The sequence below is a fragment of the Gopherus flavomarginatus genome, chromosome 1 (genome assembly GCF_025201925.1).
Source record: "Gopherus flavomarginatus isolate rGopFla2 chromosome 1, rGopFla2.mat.asm, whole genome shotgun sequence".
NCBI classification, from domain to species: domain Eukaryota; kingdom Metazoa; phylum Chordata; order Testudines; family Testudinidae; genus Gopherus; species Gopherus flavomarginatus.
Window position 1 is genome coordinate 274,186,382 of NC_066617.1, and position 17,805 is coordinate 274,204,186.

Below are 17,805 nucleotides of genomic sequence, written 5' to 3' on the forward strand. Positions count from 1 at the left end.
GCTTCCCTGGCACACATGGAACTGAATCTGTGACCCTTGCATTCCCAGACCATTGCTCTAACCCCCTGAGCCAGAGAGATGGGCTATAAATATGTGTATACATAAGGGCTATGTCAGGGTTTCTCAAACAGGGGTCTCCGCTTGTCTAGGGAAAGCCCCTGGCGGGCCGGGCCGGTGTGTTTACCTGCCCTGTCCGCAGGTCCGTCCGATCACGGCTCCCACTGGCCGCCAATCGCGGCTCCGGGCCAATGGGAGCCGCTGGAAGCAGCGGCAAGTAAGTCCCTCGGCCCGTGCAGCTTCCAGCAGCCCTATTGGCCCGGAGCAGTGATCCTCGGCCAATGGGAGCTGCGATTGGCCGGACCTGCGGATAGTGCAGGTAAACAAACTGGCCCAGCCCACCAGGGGCTTTCCCTACACAGCGGTGAACCCTCTTTGAGAAACCCTGGGCTATGTGCTCTCCATCCCTGTGCATATAAATACCATTATTTAGTCTTATCCTAAAAAAGAGAATATATACATACATATAAAAATAAATAAAAAGGAGGGGCAAGGGTTCTTCTCTGTATTTTGTTTTCTGTATTTTAAGACTGTTTAGAATATTAATTTTAGGCCAACAAAACTTGATATTTTACTGTAATTTGTCAGTGATTAGTTATATTTGTTTAAACTCCCTCTCCATCAGCTGGTACTAAAGCCGATGGGCTCAATATTTTCATCAAATGTGCCCATAGCATGCTGTCTGAGAGCCAACCTCAGGGCAGACTGTCAAGAAGCACGGCAGAGACCCCAAGCTGGTTGTGAATTCTGTAATTAGATTTCACCAACCCAGTAACAGATATGCACTCCTAATTCACTATAACAACTCACCGTGGAGTCACAGACATCCCCTTGGGCATTCCAAGCTGTCTGGCCACCCAGGCAAGCTGGACTTAGTGATAGTTGGTTGCAGTACAACAAAGATCACAACACATGCAAGTAGCTTCCAGTCCCAAGAGACCAGTTACTTACCGCAGGTCAATTTATACCTTAGATCTCACACCAAAGACAATGCTTGTAGCCGATCCTATAGTAAACTAACTAAGGATTTATTAACTAGGAAAAAGAAATGAGAGAATTATTATAAGGTAAAAGCAGATTTCCAAAAGGTGACAGAACTGTAGTAATCTATCAGCTATGACTGTCTTTTATGGTTGGCTCTGGGGTATCTGCTTCTCTTTCGTAGCTCCAGCCGTGTAAAAGTCCAAAAAGCAAAAGAGAGTTGAAAATTTTTCTTGTCGACTATTTTTATTTTCTTCTCCCATAATTCAAAAGCTGATGGGATGAGCCCTTTTGCAAGTAGCCTCTTCATGGCTATGAAAGGCAATTAACAAAGTCTTTGTATTGTGATGTCCCTTCGTGTCTCATTTAGTTATGATAGCCCTTCTTGATGAGGAGGAGATGATCCCCCCTGACAGGTTCACAGTTTCAGAGCAAACAGTTTTTACAGTTACAAAGCAAAAACTTTAATATTACCTTACAGCATTTAATAAAGTTATTTTAAGTTGCTGCATGCATTAATCTCACTTACAAGCATTTCATAAAGTCTGAACACTAAACATATTGTTATAAGTCCCGTACCCCTCTTAACCATACTAATACGCAGGTGAAACAGACTGGTTTCCAGCAATGAATTGTCAGTGCTCAGCTGAGGCTTAAAGCTTTGGCATGAGTTGGCAACTGGTTGCCAGCATCACAGCCCAGGCCATGCAAAATGCCAGTAGTAATATACAAACCCAGAACAGATTATCGTTCTCTCCTAGGTGTGTGTATACTGAGTTCCTCTGCTCCCCTCCCATCCGCAATGAGGGTCTGTCATTCCCCCTGTTCCTACACAATCATATCCCTGGACATCTAAATGAAACGTGTATTTCACTGTATTATGTTCATGTCTGTGTGTCTCTCTCTTCCTTCTCTTTGCTTTTTCAGTGTTCACTATAATTAACTTTTCTTTTTCCTCGTTCCTCAAACTAATTTTCTCCATTTGTCATCCTCTCCTTCTGTTTTCCCCACTAAAAGCTCCCTTGTGGGCACTTACTATTCGGAGAATTTATTAGAAGAAATTGACTGGAATTTTGTGGCTCTTGCAATCTGAACTGTTTCAAGGGAGTTGCTCCTGTTGAGTTTGATCCATTAAAGAGGCGAAGATGCACAGTTTTTGGCTATAGTTTTTTTTTTTTATTTTTTTTTTTTAAGGACTTGATTCAGAAACACACATGTTTAAACTGTTCCTATTCAGGGAAGTATTTAAATACATGCTTAAGCTCTCTTTCTGAATTTGGATTCTTTCCCACATTGTGATCTTGGTCTCTGGAACCTTTATTACTGATGTTGATACACAAGAGAGAAAAAACTCAGGTTGGCTCTCAGTAGAGGTTTAGTTTGCAGCACTGGCAGTTAGAACAAACATCTGGTTACTTGTAAACTAAGTACTTTTAACATGGAGTCACTGAGAGAAAAAGATGGAACCCCCAGAATCCCGTTTTGCAGAGTCAAATTCTTGAAGTAGTACTGCACTGTTAGATTGAATTTCCTGTCTTCTGTTGCTTTTGTCACAATGCTAACATTTTAAAAATATTTTAATAAGTATAATTTTATCTCCTTATTTACAATATTGCTGATTCACAACTATGATCTATCAGTAACTTTTTCTGGAACCATGACTTTAATATGAATTTTAGCATTAGTTTTCTTATCCATTTTATTTTTTATAGACTGAACCTTTGGTGACTGCGCTGCCAGAAGAGAGCCGGTCTGAGGGAAAAATAAACTTCAAGATTTACAGGAAATATTTTGCTGCTGGAGCAAACTACTTTGTAATTTTTATACTTTTACTTCTAAATATTTTGGCACAGGTAAGATATCTGATGGATGCCACAAATAATAAAGAATGGATTTATGTTTTGTGTTTACATTAACATTGTGTACTGAACAGCTGTTTTGATGTTTAAGTGAAAAGCTTTTGATACATGATGCTCTTATGTATAATCATGTTAATACTTGGCAGTATACCTGATCAAATCTGATAATATCTGAATGTGGTTTCTGTAGTTTAAATTTGTACTCCGATGGCACATTAGGGTAATAATCCTCAGTTCAAAGTCCTACTGATCAATTTAAAGCACTTTGTGTTGTATAATTTATTTTATATTGCCATTCATACAAATTGTATCCCACTACCCTTCTCAGAGATACATAATGTAATTACTAAATTAAATAAAAATAATGGCAGCCATAGATTGCATTTGAGGTATAGCTATGGGAGAAAATGTGTTTTCAGTTCAGAACTGAAATATTCTGTGTGGCTAATGAGACAGAGTGATAGAGGCTGTTCCTGACATAACAGCTACAGAGGAGAACTTGTCCTGCCAACAAACAGAAGATTATGGAAAGAGGTCAGAGGCTGTCGTTTACCAAGCAGAAGGAGTAGGGAACAGGAAATAGAGGAAGACTATATGTCTGAGGCAAGCTGGAGCAAGTTTGTGAAGGAATTTTTACCAAGAAGAACAATTTTGAACTGTATCCTGAAGTGAATGGGGAACCAGTGAAGTTATTTTGAGGATGGTATGATGTGGACTTGTTACTGTGTTCTGGTGAGAAAGTTCAAAGGAATTTTGTGGACATGATTGGTCTTGGCTTTAAAGATAAGTTTGAGGAAATAAGAGAATTTGCACAGGGTCCTTGAATTGAGACCATCTATGTTTGGGAAGATGATGAATATGATCTGATCTCTCTGGGTAGACATACAGTATTTTAATTGAATTGAACAGAGGTAGATTTTGAGATAAATTAAGTGCTGTTACAGAGCTTGTAAGATCATAGTCATCTCTGGTTGGGGAGTTCTTTTCAGTTTTTCCTTCTTTTTAACATTGTGTTCCTAATTATCTCCTATAAAAATAAAGTTCTGAACTGATAACATCAGGAGTTGGCTCTTATGCCTGTGAGTGTATGTACTAAGCAAGAAGCAGTTTGGGAGATGTCTACAATAGGGAGTTTAGGAAGGGAAAGACCCAGCCCTTTGCTATATGAATGAACATCTGTTAGAGAGAGTTGTTATGGCTGTTTTTTGTTGAATGTCTTGCTTTTCCCTTGTTTCACCATCATGCAGTTCTCATAACCAGGTAACTTCTTACCTTCTGGAGACTGAGGGTTCTAGCTCTCCTAATATTCCCTGCAAATAACTGCTGGTCTTGGAAAAATCAGCTCATGCACTTTCATATGGATGCCTAGTATTTGATTTTACTAAATATACAGTGAGGTGTACAACTAACAGAAGAATGAGGTTGGGCCTTAAATATATATGCACCACCAGCTCAGTATAGTATATGGAGAGGGGGTGGGGAGGGAAGGGGCAGGTTTGGGATAGGGCAGCATGTTTTTTTAATGATAGATTTTACCAGGGGGACATAGAAGAATGACTAAGGAAATTTAGTTCTCTAGTACTATATACTTTTTATAAATTAATGCAAATGTTTGGTTTTATTTATTCAAGGTTGCTTATGTGCTTCAGGATTGGTGGCTTTCATACTGGTAGGTTATTTGACTTCTTGCAGAGAAGGGCTGTATAATTAATAGAAAACGGTAATATATGTAGGGGAGGGGGGAAGTCTGTTTCAAGAAAATTCAAAATTTGTTCAACTTTCCTTCTAATCCCCTCCTGTTTTATATGTGGGAGAAAATAAAGTTCTTGCAGTAAAAGTGTGACTCATAATAGTCTGCATCCATGTGTAATCCATGACAGCATGAACTCAGATGATATTTAGAATTGGAGATCTTGATTGAAGTTCAGTTTAAAAGTAGTAGAAGGTACATGTGAATAATATAATAAATGTACAGGGATATGGCAAACTTCAGGTATGTTTTTCCAGTTTCAGAATGATTAGATAATGCCTGGCTTAAGTGATCTTCCTGTTTATATTGATAATTATTTATCTTTTGCATACATTTCTGTAGGTCAAACCAGCAAGAAAAGCTGAATGTCACAGCACATGGAAATAGTGGAATGAATGAGACTAGACATCTAGATCTTAGCTTCTATTTAGGAATTTATGCAGGTAAAAATATTTTAATCATTTGCTCCATTATAATAGAGGGTTTTGAAAGGAACACTTTAAGTAGCAGTGTGGGAAAATAGGATTTCTAACAGTGATTCAGTATTGTCTGAGCAGATTAGCCGACTGAGCCTTGTTTCCTGACTAAATTAATTGGAATAATTAAAAAAGAAAAAACTCTAGTAGAAGCAATAGATTGAATGTAGACTCCTAATTTGCTCTGTACTGGATTTTGGAAGGTAAACCAGGAATTGAGTATTCAAAAAGGCAGTCACTGTAAACTTGTGGCTGTTGTCTATACTAATAGGTTGTTTCAGCTAAATCGTCAGTCATTATATGTGTGGGCAAGAGGGATTAGAAATTGATCTTCATTCTGCAACTCTGTGTTCCAGTTTTTGTTTGTATACAGTGATGGCTTTTTAAAAGTCACGGTGGGTATGTTCCTTCTGAAGTTCTGTAGCAAAATAAAGCATCTTTGATAGGTACACAGGACTGCGGAGGAGGGGGGCAGCAGGTGAGGGGCCGGGGTGAACCTCCTGAGCCAGGAGCTCAGAGGCCGGGCAGGAACGTCCCACGGGCCACGGTAGTTTGCCCACCTCTGTAGCAGAGGCTCATGCACGAAGCTCCAGTGGTCCCAGGTCCAATCCCAAACGACGACCAGGGTCGGCATTACACAGTTTCACAGGGCTACACATTATGAGTAAGGGTAGCAGAATCTGGCATTTTATGATTGTACAATCAAATCATTTTACAAATAATAAAGTAATTATACAGATTTAAGGCAAGATTTGTGTATGCTAACAAAATAAAGATATATTTGATATATTGAAATTTTAAGATATCTCAATGATAGAATTTTTTTTTTAATCGAAAACAATAGGTTGGTACAATGTTCATTTTACAGAAATCAGTTTAAACCTCAATCCAAAAAAATCTTAAAAACCAAATGCAAAAGGATATATCTAATAGTCTAATGTGATCTCTGCCTATTGCTACCATTTCTGAATATTTGCAAAAGGCTATGTTTTGTTTCAGATCCTGTGTGATGTGGGGGGAAATAAATGCTACAGTATTTCTTTCTCAACCTTTGTGTAAAACAGAGATTCAGAAAAGTAAAGGATATGTTACTGATGTAGAACTCTAAGCCAGCGGAAGCTACTGCAAATAGCATGGTACAATTGATAGACTATATAAAGTGGTTGACATTTAAAAACTCACCATTTCCCACTGTTGCCATACAGGGAGATCTGAAATATAGCCAATTTCCCCTATCCTTAGAATGGGAAATAATTGGTCACTATGTGGTTAGTACCTGTTGGAAAATGTTGACTTTTCAGTAGTGACCAACATAAGCCACGATTACGTGTAATACTGTATAAAGAATTACGTGACAGAATGGATGTGCGAAGGATAGTATACAGACTATCAGATAGTTCATGAAATTTCCTGTGGTGGTATAAAGTCATGCCTCTTTGTAAATGGTATAAAAATAAACTCTTAAATTGACAGTTAATTTTAGGATAAATTAAACTATTAACAAGTTTATAATAATGCTTCTTACTGGAGAGAGCATTCATCCTGAGTCTTAAGCTTTAAGATTAGGATTTGCTTCATGTGAACTGTCTGAACACAACTCTGAACAAAATGGATATAGTTTTAACCAAAATGCTCTTGCACTGTATCATTAAAGAGCTAGATCTGTGTATATACTGTGACCGTATTTGTTTAATTTTAGGATTGACGATGGCTACCGTACTGTTTGGCATAGTGAGAAGTCTGTTGGTATTCACAGTTCTTGTGAATGCTGGTCAAACTTTGCACAACAAAATGTTTCAATCACTTTTGAAAGCTCCAGTGTTGTTCTTTGACAGAAACCCTATAGGTAAGATGAACGTTTTAAAAAATTACATAGTATACATCATTAAGTATGATAAGAAAAATAAAACAAATGTATGGTAATCCAAATTAAGTCTTCTGATACTCACACAGTTTTGCTTTTTAAAAAGTAAATCTTCATATTTACCACTACATCATATCAGTTAGAAAGCTAGAGTTTCATTATTTAAAGCATATTAGTAACTGACTGATCTTATTCTGGATATCTGCCTAATCCTGTATTTGCATATGCAGACAGAAACTGTTATATTTGTATCACTTATCTACCATTTGTATTACTAATTACTTGATTTGTGAACATGAGTTTTAAGTTTTTCTGGGTGTAACAAGTATACGTGCATTTTTGTGAGGGAATCTGTAGTGTCTTTCATTGGAAAATTGACCCTAAATATTATTTGTGACTGGCAAAGATATGTACAGAGATTATTTTAAAAAAGCTATTTAAACTATGATATAGCGGTGCAAAAATGTGTGGAAACAACAGTTTGGACAGTGACTGTAAAAACAACTCACTCCCATACCCAGAATGGATAGAAAACAAAACTCTGCAATTTAAAAGATAAAATCTGGATCAGTATCCTTAAATGGAAAAGGGAAAGATGTTTGAATGCAAAGTACACCTGATAAATTTGTAATGTGATTATAAGATTTGAGGAGGGGGAGAAGTGAAAGGAAGCTAAAGTGAAGCAGAGTGAGGAGGAGTGGGGAAAGAAAATACCAAGAGGAGAATCACTGGTCTTTGAGAAATGGAAGGATAATGTGATGTTCCTATAGTGGTTTTTGTTTTATAAAACACATCTTCCAGGATTGTGAGAACAAGTCTAGGTTGCTGTTAATTGAGAGAATTATTATTTTTCCTTTACATAAATGTTCATATGAAGTAAAAAGCAGTAGATGTGAGATTATAAGTGCAATAGATAGCCATAGTACCATTTTTGACATACCTCTGTGCATGTCTAAATGCACGTTATGTCTGTGGGCCAACATTATGGGTATGTGGCAGTCTAGGCCGGAAGACTCGAAGAGAAACTGTATGCTCAGCTAGGGGGCTGGTGAGTGGAGAGCTGGTGCTCAGTGGAGCAGGATATTTCTGTTTGTGTGATGCCTATTGGAGCTGGTCATGAGGAATGGCAGGACCAACCAAGGGGGATATCACCAGATATGCAGCATTTCCCCCTTTTGAAGTGTTTAACAAGGTACAGTAACTCCCTCTGAGGGGAGATGTAATCATCGTGTAGTAAGCTCAATGAACATAATTTATTATAACAATCGCTAGGTCATATCTATGGGATAGAATTAAATGGCTACCTACAGTCTGCATTACCAGTCTGCTTTATAACATACTTTGAAACTTATAGATAAAAAGTGAGATGTAAAAGATCATTATTTGTTTTTTAACAACAGCTACGCACAGAACAAATCCACCATTATTACCCAGATCTCTCTATGGATTTTACATGGATGTTTCCATTATCAGTAGTTATTCTATGACAGGGGTTGGCAACCTTTCAGAAGTGGTGTGCCGAGTCTTCATTTATTCACTCTAATTTAAGGTTTTGCACGCCGGTAATACATTTTAACGTTTTTTAGAAGGTCTCTCTCTACAAGTCTATCTATTATATAACTAAACTAGTGTTGTATTGTAAAATAAACAAGGTTTTCAAAATGTTTAAGAAGCTTCATTTAAAATGTTGATCTTATGCTGCCGGCCCACTCAGCCCGCTCCTGGCCTGGGGTTCTGTTCACCTAAGCCAGCAGCAGGCTGAGCAGGACCTGCGGCTGGGACCTCGGCTGGCCAGGGTCTGGCAGCCAGAACCCCAGACCGGCAGCGGGCTGTGCGGGGCTGGCAGCCGGGACCCCAGACCGACAGTGGGGTCTGAGGTCCCGGCCCTGCCCACATACAGTGGGTACCTACCTTCTCGCTTGTTCTGGCCCATTCTTTTCCTCTCTCTTCACTGAGCTGAGGGTGGGAGTGCACTGAATACATGGCTGGGGGTGAATGGTCTGGCCAGGAGCTAGAATGAAGGAGGGGGCTCAGGGTTGGGGTAGGAGATTTGGGTGTGAGGGCACTTACCTGGGCAGCTCCCATTTGGTGTGAGGGGTGCAGGTGGGGGTGAAGGGATGCAGAAGCTCCCGTTTGGTGCTCAGGGTGGGGATGGGGATGTGTGGGGTGCAAGAGTCAGGGCAGAGGACTGGGGGCATGTGAGTGGGGTACAAGTGTCAGGGCAGGAGGACTGAGTGTGTAGGGGTGCCAGTGTCAGGGCTGGAGTCGGGGGTGGGGGTGAAGGAGTCAACAGAGGGCTGGGTGCGTATGAGGAAGGTACAGGGCTCAGGGCAGGGGACTGGGGTGTATGTGGGGGTACAGAGCTCAGGGCAGAGGGCTGGGTGTGTGTGAGGGGGTCAGGGCAGAGGGTGACTGCCTCCCTCAGAACTCCCAACCCCCCCGCTCCTTGTCCCCTGACTACTCCCTCCTGGGACCCCTGCCCCCAACTGCCCCCCAGGACCCTATCGCCTATCTAAGCCTCCTTGCTCCTTGTCCCCTGACTGCACCCCTAGGACCTTACCCCCTACCTGTCCCCTGACTACCTCGACCCTTATCCACACCCCTGCACCCAGAAGGACCCCCCCCCCGCGTACTCCCATGCCTATCCAACTGCTCCCTGCCCCCTGACAGGAGCCCCAGAACTCCGGACTCATACAACCCCCCCTCGCTCCCTGCCTGCCCCAAGCCCTCTCCACACCCCTGCATCCTGACAACCCCCCCCGAACTCCCGACTCATCCAACCCCCCCAGCTCCTTGTCCCCTGACCACTCCCTCCAGAGACCCCCCCCACCCTAACTGCCCTCCCAAACCCTCCTTGCTCCCTGTCCCCTGACTGCCCTGACCCCTATCCACCCCCCACCACCTAACAGACTCCAAGACTCCTTTGCCCCATCCCTGACTGCCCCCTCCAGAGACCCCGCCCCTAACCACCCCCCCCGGGATCGCACCCCCACATCCAGCCCTCCCTACTCCCTGTCCCCTGACTGCCGCCACCACTTATCTAACCCCCTCCCCTCCCCAGCCCTGGACCCTTTACCGTGAGGCTCCTCGCTCATCTGTAGCCTTGCTGCCACGCGCGCAGCCCCGCCCTGCCCCTCAGAATGCTGCACGTGTGGTGGCAGGGCTCCGGATGAGCGGGGAGCGTCTTTCCCTCCCTGTGGAACCAAACACTGCCCCACTGTGGCGGCAGAGCTCCAGGGGAAGGCAGCGGCTTGCTGCGCTCTTCCGGATGCTCCAGCCCGGGAGTGCGGACCCTGCGGCTTGCCACTCCGGCAGGATTTTTACTGACACACTGGAGTCCCGGCAGGCTTCAGCCTGCCATTAAAATCGGCTCGCTTGCTGTCTTTGGCATGTGTGCCGTAGGTTGCCAACCCCTGTTCTATGATTTAGGAATAATTTCTGTGTACATCATTCCTTCTCCTACGTCATTTGCTAACGGTAGCATATCAAGATATTCTTGTGTAGGTATTTTTGCATATCTTTTTCTCTCATTAAGAAGGCATATGAAACTCTGGTTGTTCTTATTCAAAGTTGCTGCAGTCAGCAGTTCTGCAATTTAGTGTTGAGCACCAAATCTGCACCATCTGTCAGTCATCTGGAAAACCTTGCATCTTATTTTAGATCTTCACCTTATGGATTCCATTTTGCTATCAATTCCTATGCAGGTAGCTTCTGAACTGGAGCAAAGTTTGCCTGGGTCAAAGATGTCTCCGTTTATTAAAAGAAGTGCCTTCTTAATATTTATTTATTTATTAAATAAAAGAACTACAACTTTATTTTGAAAATACTGTGTTGCTCTTGTAATATTATATGATAGACCCAGGCCAGTTGGGTACAGCAGAATAGCAGAAGGCAGAAATACTGGCCACTGGAATAACAGTTTTCTGTTCCCTGACTGACCAGAGCAGGGACTCTAATTAACCTGCAAAGAGTCAGGTGAGGCCATTCAGTTAATGTGACCACCTGACTCTAATTAAGGCCCTGCTGATACTATAAAAAGGCTCACTCCAGTCAGACAAGGAAGAGCCAGGGAGCCAGAGGCGAGGAAGTGCAGCTGAAGGGCTGGTTACTGAAGACACCCTCAGACCATCGTTAAGGGAGCCCTAGGTAAGGGCGAAGAAGGGAGAAGCAGGAAAGCTGTGGGGAAGTGGCCCAGGGAAATGTAGCAACTCTGGCAGTGAAAGGTTAGCTGCCAACAACTGCTGCCATTAGGGTCCCTGGGCTGGAACCCGGAGTAGAGGGCGGGCCCGGGTTCCCCTCAACTCACCACTCTCCTGGAACATCTCCTGGGAGGGGAAGTCAGGCCCCTGTCAGGACAGGAGGCTGAACAGAGACTATGGGAGTTCCCTCACCAACCTCCTTGCAGACCTATGATGAAAAGGGCTCAGTAGACTATGGCTGCGTCTTCACTACCCGCCGTATCGGTGGGTAGCAATCGATTGCTCGGGGATTGATATATCGTGTCTCATCTAGACATGATATATCGATCCCTGAGCGCGCTTATATCGATTTCCGGAACTCCACTAACCCCAATGGAGTTGCGGAGTCGACATGGGGAGCCGCGGACATCGATCCCGCGCCGTGAGGATGGTGAGTAATTCGATCTTAGATACTTCAATTTCAGCTACATTATTCACATAGCTGAAGTTGCGTATCTGAGATGGATTTTCCCCCATAGTGTAGACCAGCCCTGTAACCCTGGCCCTAGAGGGAGAAGGGCTACGTGGACGGTCACAGTGGGCCACTGAGGCTAGCATAAACTGCCTAGAAGCGCAGGACCCACGGGAGCAAGGTCAGAGCTCTACCACCATTATATTTACACTGTTATATGCACCAGGAAGGACGAGATTGTAGTAATGCAGAAGTTAAGGAATGTATTGTTAACTTCCCCACAGCAATCTTAGCAATCTCTTTACTTATCTGTTGTACAGTAGGATCATTCTTTATATGACCACTGAAAATATAAGCAGTAATACTAAATACAAGAGCCAAGATTTTGAAAATGGTGGACTAAATTAGGCTCCTGAATCCAGTTAGGCAACTAATAAGTGGTTTGATTTTGCAAAAGTGTTGAGCACCTAATAGTTCCTGTTAGGGCTAGTAAGCAGGGCTAGGCAAGTGACATTGGAAAAGGGAAATAGGTGATGAATCATGACACGTCCATCATCTCCCAGTGGTATATCTCAAATCAGGTAAAATAATTAATGGGAACAACGTTTTAAAAATAATATTTTACTGATTAACTTATGACTGAGATATGGGGCCTGATTCTCCTTTACATGAAAACCCATTTATGCTGCTCTGACAGTTCCAGAAGTGTGTAAAGGTGTCTTGGTATAAATTAGGAATGATTGAGGTAATCTGGAATAATTTTGGAAATTTAGATGTCATGATGTTTTAGGAAATAAAAGAAACAATAGAAAAATGTGTTGTGTTTTTAAAAAATATTATTTTAATAATGAAAATAAAGGTTTTTACATAGGCAGAGTCTACCATTATGTAATATGACACATGTAAAAATAGATTGTTTAAGTGTGTTACTTATTGGTAACATTATCGGAAAGAACCAGCATCCTATATTCCGAAGTGATTTAGGGTATAGCTACACTACAAATAGACGTTGTGGTTCTGAGGGGATGTTTAATTGTGGTGTAGACATTCGAGCTTGGCTGGAGCCTGGGGAATCCCAGCATGCAGGTTGGTTTTTAATTGCAGTATAGACATAACATTAGGAGCCTAAGTCTCATTGCAAATAGGACTGAAGTGCCTAAATGACTTAAACATTTCTGAAAATTTTACTCTTCATGCAGAAGTGGTGATTGGAAATTAGGGCACTGAAATTCAGTTTTAGCTGTGGATCTCGACAGACCCCTAATTATGGAGTCATCATAATAATGTTTGATTTATATGTGCTATCCCATTGTTGGGTTTCAGACTTTATTATGTATTGCTTGTCTATATTGGTTAATAAAACTTACTTGCATTCTTTTAAAGGAATATACAAGTTGCCCTTTGCTCTTCAAACTTTCCTCTGCTCCTCCCTCCAGATACCAGTGTGGGAGCCTGAACGTGCATTCCAGGTTAGCTCTTAGGAGGAAACTGTGGACATTTTCCACTTCATAGTGAATGCTTCATATGTTCCACTTCTTCTGTTCTCCAGCATGAATAAAGCCTCGCTCTCTTTTGCAAGTCTAGCACAAGAGGGCAGCATGATCCATTTTATCCTGGTCTAGTATTACAACAGTTTATTAGAAAAACAGCAAAAATTCATCTGGTCTATTTTTAGAAGCAATCTTTAAGCATTGGACTTCCAATTTGTTCAATCTATAAATTTGGCAATAATATGGTTCTGTGGTATTATCTTGATTACAGATAAGTATAATATTTTTCCTTAATTATTCTCACTGTAAGTTCTCTGCCTACCTTCTAGGAGATTAGAGTTCACAAACTGTGTAGTCTTGTCACCAAAGGAGGCAGGTAACTTTATGGATTTTACCTATTTGCCTCCTATAAGGAGGACTCTAGCAACACTTCTGTTAATTTCTTTTTCCACTTGTCTGTAAGAAACATTTGTCATCAAATTTGACAGAACTCTGGGTTATACAGGAGTGATTGTTTAATTGAGAGCTCCTACTTTGAAATATAATTTCATAGCTTTTAAATAATGGTGTTTTTTTTTTCTGTTTCTTGGATCTTGTGGGCAGATCTCTCCCCTGAGAGAAGAGATGCTAGTACTTGCAATAATGTTTAGTTTTTGTGGATGGTCTACATAATTTGTCGGTTTAAATTTAGTAAACTGAAACCCGCTGCTGCCATGTTAAGTGCCATAGGAATGATTCATATGGATGAATTTGTCCAGATAAAATAGGAACCTGTTTTCCCCTCAAAGCTCTGTCTAGAACCAGAAGCACTACTGAGATGTACACAAAATTTTCTAAATCTTTATAAACAAAACAGACGCTTAGTACTTTTAGCACTCTTGGTTTCGGGCTGGAACTAGAACAAGAGGAGCTGCAGTACTGTGGACTACTCAGCAGCAGAAAGTGCTGAAAGTCTTGCAAGAAATGTCCTGTTTTTGGTGAATTTTTCAGCCCATTTGTGCCAGAGGGCTGGATAAGCTGTGACTAAGTGTTCAGTCTTTTGGGTGCTTCCATGCCAAACTTTTTGAAATTCAGGCATAATTATCATAGAAAGAAGTAGTCCCTTACCTTGACAGCCAAAAATGATATATTAAACTGAAAGCTACTAGCCATGTGGCAAAAGTAAATCCCAACTATAAATGTGGGAGATAAAATTATAAAAGAAAAGTGGTTTTATAATGCAGTTTATTTTTTCCTGTGGCATAGATTATTTAATTCTGGTGTTCATAAATCAACTGATGAAACACCTATAATTTGACAGAGAAAGTTTCTTTGTAGGATGAAAAGCATGTTCATCAATACACAAGTACCTGTCTGTTTTATTTGAAAGTTGAAAGTAGCTTCAAATGGGAAATGCTGTTAAAGTATTTAAACATATGATATTTTCAACAGGCATGGTATTTCAGCACTCTGAAAATTACAGCACTGATAATGGGGTTAAATTATAGCTCTATCAGTTGGATGGCAAAGCTGCTTAAGTTAGTGTACTTTAATCTATGCTTGTTCACACAAGTGATTCTGCTGAATAAGTAGCATGCTTAAACAAGAAATACTAGTCTTAAATTCTGATTTATGGTAGGTGATGTTTTGACATATGGGGCAGGCAGTTTACAAGGCTTCATGTTAAAATATTTCACTAGTGTTATCATTCGTTGCTGATAAAATATTCAGTAGCAATGCTAGAAAATTGGTTATGTGCCTATATGAGTGGAATTACTCAATTGGTTTCCTTTTATAACAAGATATATTATATACTGGGTTTTTATAGTAGTTTTTTGACGTTTCCTTGTGATCAAGATGAATTTCAAGGAACTGTGAGTAAGGATAATAGCTATTTGACAGCTCTCTTAAGTAGAATATTTTTCATATTTGCTCAAGTTCCACAGGCTTTGTGTTTTCCCTCTGTGTGCCAACTTTAAAAACATATTCACATGTACACAGGTTTGTTAGTTTATGTTCAAAGGAAGGAGTTAGTCACTGTAAGACAACCTTTATTATAAAATAAAAACACGCACTCCTTTTCCTTGTTAGTAACAACAAATGTGAGTCATTATAAAAATGACTACACAATAGGTTCCATCAATCATAAAGATCCTGAACAACCACATAACACTCTAAATATTATTTTTGGGTGTTCGAATGGAACTGTTTGTAGTTTAAAGTAGGTGTGGTAATTAAACCTTTTTAAAAAAAAACATGTGGTAAACAAACAGGTTATAATGTTTTTTCACATAACAATGGTTATATGTACTTAGTCTTATCAGGGTGTGATATTAAATGATATTACATGGGAGTTGTTCACTTACTGATAATAGTCTCGTAGCTTTTGTTACAAATTTAAATAGCCTTACACTCACGTATATTTGATTACTGTTGTGATTCTGCCAATCACCTTGATAAAGTTGATTACTGTAGGAGTAGTCTAAGGTTAGTAAATATTACACCAGAATTTTCATTACATTTATTATCTATTATCATAACCTATTTCATCTTTATTATTATTTTTCTTTGTAATAATCATTCGCTGAAGCTGTTAGAAGCTGATAATGAGACAAGCCTTTGCAGCTTGTCAAATTGCCATTCACTCTATTCACTTATTTAATGTGTGAAATAAAAATAATATTATAAAAGCTGTTTAAGAGAATACTGCACATTATTTGAAACAGAAATAGAGTGACACTTTGTGCTTGCAGCCACTTCCAGTGTCCTGCTTTACTGGCAGTGTCCTGCTTTACTGGCACAAAATTTCAAGTCCCTTCACAGAGATTTTTCCATCTTCCTCACAGTAAGATCCCATGCAAAAGAAAGGCCTGCTGTGAATCTCATTTCTGACCATATGCTGACCTGCCCAGATACTGCAGTTCTATGCTGAAGCAGCCAGAAAGGCAGCCGTTCCATCTCAACCAGATGTAAAGGAATAGAGAGAGGAGCTGACAAAGGGAAAGAACCTAATTAAAAGTGTTGAATTTAGAAGACTGAATTAAAGTCATTCATGAACATGGCACGCAGAAAAGTAGAAGAGGAGTTATGCCATGGTTATAAACAGATTCAGGACATTTTAACAACTCACCACAGGTAGGAAGGAAACATTGATGGTTCAGGGCCCTTTCAAAAGGAAAGAATAAGTGATAATATTAGTGAAACAATGTGTGAGTGATTTAAAACTGTAACACTGAAGACTAGCCCAGTTAGTGTGACCCTGCCATAAAATACAGCTTTGGAAATAGACAAATTGGTAGACAAGTATGGTTTGAAAGCTAGGAATAAGTGATCTGAGGGATGCAGAAAGTATTAGTCTAGTTGCTTAAAAATTGTGAGAGGCTTCTAGGATTGTTGTGAATTGGAAACAAAAGAGAGAGCATGCAAAAGTCATTCTATCTTGCTGTTTATGGACAGAACCCTTGGTCACGGCTATATGAGTCTTTGAATTATGAAACCAAAAAGCTTCCAGGAAACTGCACCTTATGTTTAAAGTCGTATGTTGGGATAATCAAATTACTTAAAAACCTGTTAGTGTTTGTCATTTCTAATTGATAAAATGGATACAATTTAAAGCACAACATCGCCAGCAGAGACGTCAACCTGCTGGGTGCTGTGAACTGAGCTGCTTCAAGTTGGAATGAACTGAAGAGCGAGCATTACAATTTAAAAAAAAAAAAAAAAAGTTTCATTAACAGTGCTTTTCTGTTTTGTACTGCACGGAAATCTCTCTCCCAGATGATCCTGGGTAATCTGCACTGCAGCATCTGGATGAGTTAATTAGTCTCATACCAGACTGTAAGCATCTAGCAGATTATGCAACAGTTGAAGATTGTTTCTCTGCATGTGAGGTTCCTGAAGATGACTGGGATTGAAAATACACTTCTCAGATTTACAATCCAAAATAAAAATATCAGTAGAAGATATGAATGAAAATTAGGATAACGCTATATCTAAGAGTCTAACTACTCCAGAAATCCAGATTAAAACCTGAGCTATAGAAATCAGTAGCTAAGGGAGTGGTGAGATTTTTGCACTTAATAGTGTTTAAGTGATCACTACTCTGATGTTGTTTAATTAGAAAATGGAAAGGTAACAGCTAGAATTAATTGCCAAACCATTAGAAACAATCCAGAATAAATAGGGTGTTGGTTTTTTCCTCTTTTTGTCCCCCCAGAAAAAATGTGTTGATGCTTTGTCAGCTGTTTTAAATCACAGCGCATTATGCATTAATATGGGTAGAAATGCAGGAAATCTAAAGAGAATCAAGGCTTGGGTATTTGTGACATTATCTTCCACTGTATGAACATATTCTAAATAATAACATGATTTAGTATTTAGGTATGTAGGTGAAACAACAGCTTGATGGGCTTGGGGTGTGACAGATACCAGTATTTAAATAGCCTTTGCATTAGTAAATTATTGCGCTTGTATGGTGTCAGGGCTGATTCTCCACTCTGGCACTTTGAGTGCAGAAGGTGAGGTCCGCAAGGGTTCTAAAAATTAATACTGGCCACTTCAGGCTTGTATTAAACTCCCAAGGTTACAGCTTCACTCTGACCTTGGATAGGTAGATGCATCCACCACCTAAGTGCAAAAACCCCGCTTTTGAGAACCCAGGAAAGCGCACCTGGGAATTCCTTCCTATGGGGTACCCTCA

General features: G+C 40.4%; 1 protein-coding gene across 5 annotated transcripts in view; it reads left to right on the forward strand.

The window, feature by feature from the left end:
• The window catches only part of ABCC4 (ATP binding cassette subfamily C member 4), a 230,388-nt gene that overhangs the window by 84,691 nt on the left and 127,892 nt on the right, over positions 1–17,805 (forward strand). For all 5 annotated transcript variants that reach the window (XM_050947094.1, XM_050947112.1, XM_050947121.1 and 2 more), the window contains 4 exons: positions 2,751–2,891; positions 4,529–4,566; positions 4,990–5,090; positions 6,823–6,969. In XM_050947094.1, coding sequence (XP_050803051.1) covers positions 2,751–2,891; positions 4,529–4,566; positions 4,990–5,090; positions 6,823–6,969 — 427 coding nt within the window. The remainder of the gene's footprint in view (positions 1–2,750; positions 2,892–4,528; positions 4,567–4,989; positions 5,091–6,822; positions 6,970–17,805) is intronic.